Source organism: Pavona decussata, unplaced genomic scaffold, assembly GCF_977016875.1.
Source record: "Pavona decussata unplaced genomic scaffold, jaPavDecu1.1 SCAFFOLD_214, whole genome shotgun sequence".
NCBI lineage: Eukaryota > Metazoa > Cnidaria > Anthozoa > Scleractinia > Agariciidae > Pavona > Pavona decussata.
The window spans coordinates 953,139-965,866 of NW_028145619.1; the positions used below are offsets into that span (position 1 = coordinate 953,139).

The following is a 12,728-nucleotide window of genomic DNA, read 5'->3' on the forward strand; positions in this document are numbered from 1 at the left end:
TGTTTTTTTTTTTAAATAGGGTCAGGATTTGGAGAACCAGACCGCACACTCCGAGGCGTACCCCCACCGGAGGGGGGAGGGGTTGACACGTTACTATTCGCTTGATGCATTAACCAGGAAAGAAACTACGTTTTGTTCTATTGGAGATGTTGATTATAAAAACCCCTCTAAAAATATGAACAATATTACAGTAACAAGAGTGGGCGTCTATTCTTTAAACGATTTCAAATCAACCGTTAACTTTTTTTAATTTTTTTTTATAACGACATCTGCAACATCAACAGTAATATTAAACAACAAACTTGCTGTGTTGCAAACTCGAACGAAACATACTTTAAAACTCTTTCACTTCATTAAACGGAAAAATATTTGGCCAATGTCAAGGCTTGGCTCTTTTTCGCCCAGGAATAAACGCTCGGTGGATAATTCTTAATCGATGTTCTACAATTTCCCATCGCCCTCCAGAACTCTAAAAGACAGAAACTGTTCAAAGCATAAACTATATACAGAGTTTGACAGTTCCACGCAATACTTAATCACCTTACTTCCATGAAAAGACCTCCAATTTCTTATCCGTTTACCAACTTAACACATACCACCAAACACCAGGTGAATGTGGACACCTCATTATTACGAGTTAAAGGTATTCATAATAACAGGGTTTTACTGCACAGTTTATCATTGACAATGACTGAAAGAGGAGTGGAAAACAATGACACCCTAGATTTGTATTATCGCCAGTGATACCTAAAGATTTCCTTAGCCCACATTTTTAGATGCGTGAAAACTAAAAAATGGAAAACTCCTGTGGACTTAAAAGTTACACAAATGCATGAAAATTACTCGTAATAGTGTTTGTCTAAACAAGATGTCTGTATGAGTGGACTAATTTCAAAGCAAAGTACATTTTCAGACCATAACAACGAGTTTCCATATCAAGCGAGTGTCTCTAAAGCGAGGTCAACCTAAATTTTTGTAACTGGAAACTTCATGCTTTCCTCTCTTTTATTTAATCACATTGAGATGTGGCAAATACTTCACCAGCAGATTTTGAAATTTTCAACTTACACTTACACGAAAAAGACAGGCCTAACAAAAACTTGAGAAATGATTTAAGGTAATCAATTGCAATATGATTTTCATAGTGTTCGAGAGGAAGCACGTCACCGCTAAGCTCCCGATCACAAATCCACCAGATGTGTTGCTGACAATAGTGTGATTTGCCATTGAAAATTTTGCAAAATAGGGGTTTGTGTCAGTACGTTATCTCTACTACAATTTGCAGCAATCTTGCGGGCATTTTTATGCCTCCTAAAACTTCTCAATTGGACAGAACACCTGCTCTACCGCTTGCATCTGGAAGCTTTCTCTCCAATATGAACCCTTTCATGTCTCGTCAGATCTCCTCTTTGACTAAAACACTTGCCACACTGTTTGCATCCATAAGGCATTTCCCTTGTATCGTCTCTCCTTAGATGACCTGCATCTGGCACCAGAACACTTGGCACACTTTTTGCATTAATAAGGTATCTCTCCAGTATGGACTCTCTCAATGTCTCCCTAGAGTTCCTGCTTCACTAAAACAATTGCCACACTGTTTGCATAAGGTTTCTCTCCTGTATGGACTCTCTCATGCGTTCTTAAGTTTTCTGTTTCACTAAAACACTTGCCAAATTGTTTGCATTCATAAGGCTTCTCCCTAGCATGGACTCTTTCATGTTTTCTTAGGGATCCTCCTTCACTAAAACATTTGCCACACTGTTTGCATTCATAAGGTTTCTCTCCAGTATGGACTCTTTCATGTGCCTTTAGGTGTTGTGCACGACTAAAACACTTGCCACACTGTTTGCATTTATAAGGCTTCTCTCCAGTATGGACTCTTTCGTGTGCCCTTAGGTCTCCTGGACGGCTAAAACACTTGTCACACTGTTTGCAGTCATAAGGCTTCTCTCCAGTGTGGACTCTTTCGTGTTTTCTTAGGGATTCTGCTTCACTAAAACGCTTGCCACACTGTTTGCAAAGATAAGGCTTCTCTCCAGTATGGACTCTTTCATGTTTCGTTAGGGATCCTGCTTGACTAAAACACTTTCCACACTGTTTGCATTCATAAGGCTTCTCTCCAGTATGGATTCTTTCATGTGTCCTTAGGTGTTGTGCACGACTAAAACACTTGCCACACTGTTTGCATTGATAAGGCTTTTCTCCATTATGGACTCTTTCGTGCGTTCTTAAGTCTCCTGCTCGCCTAAAACATTTGTCACACTGTTTGCATTTATAAGGCTTCTGTCCAGTAAGGACTCTTTCATGCATCCTTAGATATGCTGCACGACTACTGACATAGTCGCCACACTGGCTTGGATTCATAAGGATTCTCTCGAATACGGACTGTTTGCTTTGATAAGTGTCTGTAGATTGTGTGCTTGTCTCTGATCCTTTAATCATCTTGAAACACACTTTACTTTCTTTATCTCTGAAAACTAAAAAGAAACAAAGCGTTTGAATTTCAGTCATAATCTGATAAGGACACTGTTTGGGACCAAAAGTCAGTTCAGTTAAGGTAATATGAAATGGCCTAAGTCATTAATAATTGCTTCATTGTTTGTATAACATTTTTCCAAGTTTCTTTATTTGAGTAATTTGCGTTCCCACCAGACATGGCAAGAAGTGATTAAATTTACTCATATTTCAAAGTAAATATTGCAAGCAATTACGGAGTAACAAGTGGATCCTAGGTCTTGTGCAGGTATGGTGAACTGTCTTACATTATAGTATACACTTGACGTATGGTCTCCAGGGAAACAGTTTTGTTTTTCCTTTTGTCTCCCGAGGGACCAAACATTAAGTGCTTTGTTGTACACTTAGATTTTCCCTTCAACAATCACAGCAAAACAAACAAACAAACAAACAACTGAGAGGGCAACAACTGTGAAATTGTATCTGGGTCGGGATAGGTATTTGATCAGGGGCACATAACCAAGAATCAACCAATCACAGTGCTTGTTTTGTTGAGTGAAAGTCTAGGTATATAACAACAACCTTTCTCTAACTAAACAGCAGCCTTGATCACCACCAAATGATCTAAGTGTTGCCTGGAACTGTTGAACTTTATTCAACACTGGAAAAGCTGGAAAATGTAGCGAAAATAATATTGTTTGAGCTTGACTTGAACTTGACTCATGACTCAAATTGACTCAGGCTTGAACTTGACTCATGCTACTAGTAAACTCCTCAGAAATGCCTGTAAAAGTAATTTGTGAAACAAGCAACTTATATCAGAATTTGTAAATAAATTGTTGTTGTTGTTGTTGTTGAATGTGTAGGCAAGGATTTCTACTGAAAAGCGGCAAACTGGGCAACAGCAACAATACTGATGATGAATCATTCATGACACTGTGGACCATTCTTTAGTGACATCTGCTATGAACGTGAAAGCACTTAAAGTCTGGAGGAGAAACTCAAGATATATTTAATTTAAGCTGGACTTAAACTTGACGAGTTCCATGTTGAACTTTACGTCTGGTATGAATAAAAATAGGATTTTAAAGATTTGTAAAATTCTAAAAAATTCGCGTTTCATGCAAATCGAAAAATTTTTTCGCGGACGTTCTTCGTGTAATGTAAAGATTCAGATGAGAATATAAAAAAAATTCCGTTATGGGCACTTTAAGATTTTATTGTCCAACATGATCTTATGTACTATTGTGTTGTATTGCTTCCTTTAAATCAGCATGCCATTTTTTCTACATTACACTAAAAGACCAATGGAATTTTAAAAGCAAGTTGAAAATTCGTTGATATCAATATTGCCTGGAAATCTTTACAAATATTTTTGCCTTTAAAAGTCTTTTAGTGGGTATGGATGGCCTGTGCAATGAAACGATACAATGGACTGAACCGTTTATAAAACCAGGATCATTTTTTTGCAGATTAAGACACATTTCATGCACATATGAAGTGACCAAAATATAAACATTTGACAATATCTTAATGTTATGATACCAGAATAGTGAATTTTGTTTGCAATTACAGTTGGTTTACATCCATTGGATAATGATTTTTAAAATTTGGTAAGGTTCTCCCCATTTGGCATAGAAAATATATCTATCAACTGAATACTCTGTTGCATGTGCTATGATCTTACAATGCTGACATGAGGCAGCACTAAGTTATCACTCAATGGTTAATCTCGGACTGCCTTTTGTAAAACGTCCTTCTAAAACCCTAAACAGGGCCAAGTTGTTAATTAAATGCCAATTTCTAGAATAAAGCTGGTCAAAAGTGAAAACCGGTGAAAGATACATGTAAGCACAGGTATAATGACAACAACTCAGCAGCACTGGACAGGCATGTGTCATCTTGTCCTTGTCCTTTTTTCACAAGTGGGAAGTGATATGAGATAAGCACGAGAAGATCAAAAACACTGCATGTGTCGTGCTGGTTTACATACAATATTTCTAATGTGATACTTGAGCTTATGTCTATACCCATCACTGTGCCCCTCAAGACCAGCTTAACCAAGTATGTCAAGTACATGTATGTCTGTGTCACTCACTGAATAATACATCATTCTCATGCATTCACCAGGGCTTAAAATATACCATCACATTTATTTCATTGAACACACTTCATTAAAAGTGTGCTATGATTTTTCAATGCTGACACAAGGCAGCACTAAATTATTGCTCAACATGCTAAACCCCTTAAGCCCCTGTGGGGATAAGAATCTAATTTCTCCTTACAATGTCAGCACTTGATCAAACATAAACATAATGAGAATAAAGGAAATAATCACTAAAGATTAAATGTTGTTATGTTTAAACAAATTCTCCCAACATGCTAATTAAAGGGGCACAGACACGATCTTTGATCATTTACTGTGTTCTTTCACAGTCAAAAGTCTATTGTTTTCTTTCAAATTAAACTGGTGCAATTGCCACCAGAGGATCACTTGAATTATACTAAAAACAATGCGGGAATGGGGCTTTATGATACATTTTGTAGGTATTTAAACCGACTATCAATAGGATAAGAATGATTCATTCTTTTGTAAGTATGATTTTCACTGCATCTTGGTGATTAAAGATTACATCAAAAAATTGCCTTCAAGAAAAAAGTACCTGTAAAAAGTATGAAGAAACATGTATCACATGTTTAAGGAGGTATAGTGAGTGTGGCCAATGTGCAAGCCAGCGAACCAGCGAGCCAAACGTGCGAGCCATGCGAGCCAGATGTGCAAGGCATGCGAGGCAGACGTGCGAGGCATGAACAAAACATGCAAGGCTTGTGAGGCATGAACAACCCCCAAGATAAATGCTAACCGTTAAGCTAACCAGGGAGCTATTTAAGCTAACCTGAGTGCTATTTAGGCTAACCAGAGTGCTTTTCAGGCTAACTGGAGTGTTTTTTAGGCTAACCTGAGTGCATTACACGTCTGCCTCGCATGGCTTGCTGGCTCGCAAATTGTCAAGACCCAGGTATAGTATACATGTCTTTTTTGTTTTAAAGTTGAAATTTGTAGTTTTATTTTGTCGAATATAAAAATGGTCAAACAATCAATCAATGGCTTTACGAACGTTAAATTGTGAAATTTTGAACCAGTCTTCCTCATGGCCTAACTTTAATTTTTTCGTAAGAAAAAAACATTTTTCAAAACCTTGAGCTTGGGGTACAGCTTATCTGCGAGTGTGACGTAAACACAAGTGTTTACCGTAAATTGTTGTCAAAAAATTAACGGAGGCATTGCATGAATCCTAATATTGAAGTGAAACAATGGCTGTTGAAGCTAAATACTATATACAAGGATAAATAAGATGAAGAACAATATAAACCCCAGACTGATCGTCATGACTAAAGCTGAAAAATTTTGGCAAAATTTTTGAAAATCATTGAGCGGCGTGGCAGGGTGCTCTACGAGTGACTGTGCCACCTCAGGAAAAATATGAGAATGAGAAAAATAGGCAGTCTCAGACTGCATGTGTCTACTGCAGTACTGGTATAGAAATGTGATATAAAAGAATTGAAGAAAAGGGAAATAAGACTAAAATGAAAACGAAGAGGGAGGAGTGGAAATAGGATACAGATAAAAAGTGGTTGTAAAAATGTTGCACAGAATACTGGTGAGATTGAGATTAAGCTGGTATCGTTTACCACAAACATTTTGTATGAAGAGAACTGTAACTTTATTCTAACATAAACAATATATTATATAATCTTACAACGTGTACCACAACTTTGTACTGAAAGCAATGCAGCAAAGTTCTAAACATAAAGTACTGAAAGCAAAGTTCTAATCTGAAACATAGGCATAAAATGCAACAGAAACTATTAATTAATCTATACTGAACTTCTGAATGGCAAGTATCATTCTTTAACCCTTTGACTCCTGTCGTGTTACCATAGTTTTCACATAAATTAACTTTTTCCTAGAGCGGTTAAAAATGCGCAGTAGATAAATAAATATTGTTGGCTTCCAAAATTAACTGCATATTAAACTGGAATGATTAAACAAATGTTTTCTGATGTAAAATAATATGGTTACCTATTAATCATTTGCCGAAAAACATACTTGAACGCAAAAATTGCTAAAATTCACGGCATGTTGATGAAGACCTTTGGCATATCAAATTTCAACCCGCTTATGCAAATTATTGTCCTTGGTTACGTATCTGTCGCTTCTCAAACGCATATATGAATTGACAAAGACACAAACATCAACAAAAAGCTTTTCCAACAAAACATTTTATTGAAATAAACGATGCATTTGCTATTAGAGGCAAAAAAACTTTTAGTTTTTTTGCGTGCGTGCAAACATGCATGTAAAATTTGAAGACACTCCGTGTTTGTTCAAAGAGATCACTCGCAGTATTAAAATTCGGGCATGTTTGCAATGAAAATTACAGAAGTTACAGAATTCTGGTTCAAATCATCACTTAAACTATTTGTAAAAAGCAAATCAACATCGGAAAACATCATTTACCGTATTGTCGCAATTGTCCTGATCCAGAAATACAATCGCTTAGATCTCGGTCAGTCGAGGATTAGCGTCGGCTTTTGATAGGATTCCATTTAGGATTCCTGTGGCATTTACACTCTTACACTCTTTCACTCAACCCCATGACATAGTGTCTACGTTTCTCTAGAAGCCGTAGACACAAAAATCAGCATTTTGATATTTGACTTTAAGGGTTAAGTTATGGAAGAATAGTGGAAATATCTTGCACTCCCTTTTGTAAAAAGAGCAAAGTTCTAAAACCTCTGAACAGAGCTTAATTGACCCTCAAATGCAAATTTCTGAAATAAACCCTGGTCACCAGTGAAAACCAGTGTGGGATAAGCACAATGACAGCAACTTGGCAGCAATGTACATGCAGGTATCACCTTTTGGTTGTACTAATTTCACAAGTAGTAACTGGTAAAAAAAGCACAAGAAAATCAAAAGCACTCCATGTATCATGCTGGTTCACCCACAATACTTGAGCTTTTGTTAGTGAGGTTATCTCACATGATTTTATTACTGTTTTACTGGAGAAATGCCACACAAGCTATCGATATTGCATCACATTTCCAAACCACTTATTTCTTAATCGAAACGTTAAAATAATTATCCAGTTTTATTAACAAATCCAAATATAGCTCTGGTGGAAAAGTTACTAGGTGCGACGACCAAGGTGGAAAATATTATACATACATAGAACAATAATTATTGTTATTGGACGAGGTTGAGCAAAATATCACGATTTGTCAGTGGCAAGCAGATCAATAATTTGTCAAGGCCGAAGGCTGAGGCAAATAATTGATCTGTGAAAGAAATATTATAAGAATTTTAGGATTCACAGTATTTAAGGAATTTTGAAAGCCAAAAAAAGGGGAAATGTATTCATTGACAAAGTAACCACACAAGAGTGTGGTTTCAATTATACATAAGCATAATATTCGTTGCAGCAAAACACTATTGGACAGTATTGAATATGAGCAGACTATTATTTGTGCCCAAGAAAATTCTCTGGGCACCAAACTTTTTTGGCAGCAGCACCTAATACTTCACTTGTTTGGCTCCTAACTTTTCAGCTTTAGGGCTTGTGGGCTCCTTGAAATATTTCAAAGGCAGCAGCCTTGTTTGTTACTAGTTAATATGTTCAATTTTGTTATTGTCTCTTATTATCAATGTAATTGTTCTGGCAAATGCATTATTTAAACTAAACTAATGAATAATATGAAGGGCTGAGAGCATAACCGACTTATGTCGAGTTTTAGCCCGGTTTTTGATTTCGCTCGGATTTGTCCGAATTTTTGCTCTCCCAGGTTTTAAAAACATTTCGCGGTTTTACAATATCGTGCACAAAACTCCTTGAGAAAACCAAACACAAACAGCGCAAAAACCACTTGCTTACTATTTCTCTCTTGTTAATTCTACCACAGAACTTTACTTCTCTCTCCCACCCCCTCCCCCTATGCAATGACAACCGAAAACAGATGAAAAAACCACTCACTTACTGTTTCTCTCTTCGTAATTCCACCACAGTTACTTCTCCCTCCCCCCCCCCCCCCTTCCCCTTATGCAACATTGATTTGGAAGGTGATGCTTGCCAGGAGACTGTTTGTGACCCAGAAAACAACATTGAGTTGGCGGCGGGGCAATGTGGTTTGCTTGTTTACCAGTGAACGCGCTTGGAAGGGTAATGTTGTTAGAGATGTTGTCCACGTCGTACTCGTCGGTTAAGAGGACTCGGACCGCGCGTTCTTGTTGTAAGGTGACCGTGCGTATTTGGGAAGTGGAAACATTGGAATGTAAGTTACAGCTTGTGGTCAACCAAGTCACATGGTGCATATTTTTGCTTTGTGCATTAACAAAGTCAAGAAAGTTACTCTTTTTAGCTGTAGGCTAAGTGTGGCGCAAATAGCTTTAGCGTGATTTCACCAAAATGCTAGTTCCAATTTTGTGTTTTCCCTTCGAGGCGATTGAACCAACTAGTAGCATAAGGAAGTTCAAGCAACACCATCACATTACACGTATTTCATTAACATAGTTGTAACTTTTCACTTAACAGTTAGGGAAAATAAGTGCACTTCATACAAAGGTCACTCTCTTGAAAGCCAGTAAGGCCGTAAGTCACACAGTGCGTGACATAGAACTTGTTTTCTTTCAATGCGTAACAGTTCTCGCCCTCAGTTCTTGCTTATTCAAATCGTGTTCCAGGGAAGGAAATGGTTTGTTTCGAGATAAACTTTTCTCTCAATGAAAAACCGATTTGTTGCCCTTCTATTCTACCCCTTTTGATCACGGCAAAAGTGCGTCTTAGTACTTTGGCAACAGTTCTCACCCACATCGCAATAAAGAAACTAATTGTATTTTGAATTATTTTTATGTAATGGGGCGAGAACTGTTGGAAAATAGATTTTCTCTCTGAAATACATTTAGGAAAGCATTTCAACATGGTGATCAAATAATAAACAAAGCATTTATGTGCTGCCAAAGGTAAAACATTGCCAACGAACATATATAAATGACTTTCTAGTGGTGAGAACTGTGGCCGAGAAATGTACGGACATTTTGATGACGTATTGTATCTGTTGTGCGTTTCTTACATTCCTGTCACACACGTAGTAGTTTGTAACAGAATCAAACAAAAGCGTAACAGAATTCTTTTCATTTCTCCCGCGAGAAACACCGCTTTCGTGTGCCGTGGTTCAAAGACCACAAGTTTATATTTAATACAAATATTAATACTCAATACATTGTCCTTTTGGTCATAGTGACTATAATGTTATCGATTTTTCATTAGAAGATGGTAACAATTCCCAATAGGAAACACGAATCGGCGGAAAAAAACACTAGACAATGTTTTTCAGTCGAATTGGAGTTCATATGCAAAAATTCGGACAAATCCGAGCAAAATCGAAAAACGGGCTGAAATTCGACATAGGTCTGTTATGCAGTCAGTCAGTCCTTCATATTAAAAACGGTCAGGGCAGGAAAGAAAACAAAAATATTTAACAAATATTGGCCAAAGGCAAAGTAAATACCAGTAATTATTCACCAATATTTACTGACTCTGAGGCAAATGATCACCTGAGTAATTATACTAAAGCAATTATTGTTTTAGTATAATTACTCAGGTGATTATCACAGAAAACAAGAACTGTCCAAAAAAATGTCAATTTTGTTTGTTTGTTTCAAATTGTCACACATCAATGAACAGAGACCTACAGTCTGACATTCACAAGGTCAATGGAAATCACATTATCAATCAATAAACTGCTAAGGTCCCAAACTGAATGCCAGTATTCTTAAAGTGCCCCTAACCCTTCAATTTGTTTTCTTTTGGTAGATTTCCATATCTTTCAAGAACTCATTTTCGAAAAAATTTTTGAGAAATATTGAATCCTTTTTTTTTTACGAGCGCTAGAAGTGAAGGCAGTCTTGTCGATATTTTCACCTATCGTTCGCATTAGTCCCCCACTCGGCCAAACATGGAGCGTGACGTAAGAAAAGGACATCGTGCAAAAATATCCGAAGATTCGCGGTAATGCTTCAATTGTAAACAGAGAAAATGGTTGGAAAATGTGTGGTTTTTGGATGCAGCAGCTCTCGAAATGTAGAGAAAGGAATCAGCATGCATAAAAGGGGTGTCGAATGGTCCTATTCAATTTAAAAGTGCTCGCAAAAATTGGCCTTTGCTCGAATTTCTCGCAAAAATTAAACGGGTGCTCGCTTGCTCGTGCTCGCAAAATTTTTGCAACTGCTCGCATGCTCGCACTCTCGTTAACATGCACTCGATTGCTCGAGATTTCGTTAATCCTATTAATAAAAGAGAGATTCCAGCTCGCGGAAAATTTACGAAGTACTCGAAGTGCTCGCTGCTCGCTATCTCTATTTTTCTAAAGTGCTCGCTGCTCGCCATCTGTATTTTCTAAAGTGCTCGCTGCTCGCAAGAAAAATTTGACAACAGCTCGTGCTCGCAAAAATAAACACAGTGGTCGCATGCTCGCAAATGCTCGCAAAGACCATTCGATACCCCTCATAAGATTCCTTCTGAATCCTTCTGGTGTCCTTTTCTTACATCACAGTGTCAAATATCGGACGCTTCTCATTGGCTCGTTCCTAATGATCCCACGAGGGGAAAAATTTGTCCAGCGGGGCTTAAAGGGCGCAAAAATTTAAAAATTTTAGTAACTTCTAGCGCTCGTAAAATAAAAAGGATTCAATATTTCTCAAAATTTTTTTCGAAAATGAGTTCTTGAAAGATATGGAAATCTACCACAAGAAAACAAATCATTATAAAGAAAAAATGTCATCTCAAAATCAAATTTAGGGTTATAAGTCAATACAAACATTTTATTGGAAAGAGTTAATGGATAAAGGACAAATCTTGCACTGATTGAAACAGAAATTCTTACTTCAGTCAAACTGCAGCCATGTGGTAATATCTATATGCTTAATTTTTTTCTTGGGGTGGGCTATTTAAATTTTTAACTTAAAATCATGAGAGACAAGATGCCCCTCTAATGGCATTTTCACGGAACGCTTAATGTAGCCCAATTTATTCCCCATTGTATGCTTCGCAGATTTTTAAAAACTATCCTCCCTTCGCAATTGAAATAATTGAATGGTTTTATTCAGAGAGACTGCGTGATATTGTATCGTTGTGTTACTGGGAATCATACCAGAAATAACTCTGAGATAACGTCATAACCCCTGCTTGAACTGGTCTGGTTTCCTCCGCGTTGAATTATTCGATCTGTCAGATCTGTTTGTAAAAGCATAGTTTCTTCACTGTGAACTCTCCCAATCTTCACCGTTTAAACTATTGTGTACTACTTAGAAGTTATTATTTCGATTTACCGCTTGAAAAACGTTTGTTTTCTTTCCCAAAACAACAGCTCAGAGACTTAAATTCATACATGTGGCCGCCATTGAACGAAAACAATCTTCTGAAATGATGATTTGCTTTGACGTAACACAAGTAGAGATGAGTGGGTCCCCTCCCTCGTGATATACGCACCGATAACGGCTTTTGATTGGGCCGTTTTCGTTGAAGACAATCAGAACAATAGATCCCTTCTGGGAGAGAGTAGAATTTAATGTAGGTTTAATGAACAAATCAGATGATGATTTGACGTCACACAGGAAGGGATGAGTGGGTCCCCTCTCTCGTGATATGTGCCTAAATAATAGATTTTGATTGGGCCGCTTCTGTTGAAGACAATCAGAGCAATACATCCCTACTAGGGGAGGACATATTTTAATGCATAAATTAATGTGTCAATTTGTGACTACGAGGAAGAAAAAAAAAAGATACCCGACCCAAACCTAGACACAGCCTGCCATGTGGGCATTCCGTGTTATAACCGCACTAACAAAAGCTCAAGAATTGTGTGTGAACCAGCATGATACATACAGTGGTTTTGATTTTCTTGTGCTTGTTTCACCAGTTACTACGTGTGAAATAAGCACAATTAAAAGGTGATACCTGCATGTACATTGCTGCCAAGTTGCTGTCATTGTGCTTATCCCACACTGTTTTTCACTCGTGACCAGGGTTTATTTTAGAAATTTGCATTTGAGGGTCAATTAAGCTCTGTTCAGTGGTTTCAGAACTTGGCTCTTTCTACAAAAGGAAGTGGAAGATATTTCCACTTTTCTTTCAGAACTTTACCCTTAAAGTCAAATTTTATTGAAAATTTGTTGCAGTCATGAGATAAACTTAAACAACAACTGAAACAGTAAT

The 12,728-nt window shown here is 37.3% G+C and overlaps 2 protein-coding genes across 5 annotated transcripts in view; one reads left to right on the plus strand and one right to left on the minus strand.

Annotated features, from left to right (window-relative positions):
• LOC146460115 (uncharacterized) overlaps nucleotides 1-12,728 on the plus strand; it is a 457,503-nt gene that overhangs the window by 142,699 nt on the left and 302,076 nt on the right. The gene's annotated exons all lie outside the window — the stretch shown is intronic.
• The window catches only part of LOC146460125 (uncharacterized), a 36,033-nt gene continuing 24,351 nt past the window's right edge, over nucleotides 1,047-12,728 (minus strand). For all 4 annotated transcript variants that reach the window (XM_085088421.1, XM_085088420.1, XM_085088418.1 and 1 more), the window contains one exon: nucleotides 1,047-2,477. In XM_085088421.1, coding sequence (XP_084944547.1) covers nucleotides 1,561-2,442 — 882 coding nt within the window. In that variant the 5' untranslated portion in view covers nucleotides 2,443-2,477 and the 3' untranslated portion in view covers nucleotides 1,047-1,560. The remainder of the gene's footprint in view (nucleotides 2,478-12,728) is intronic.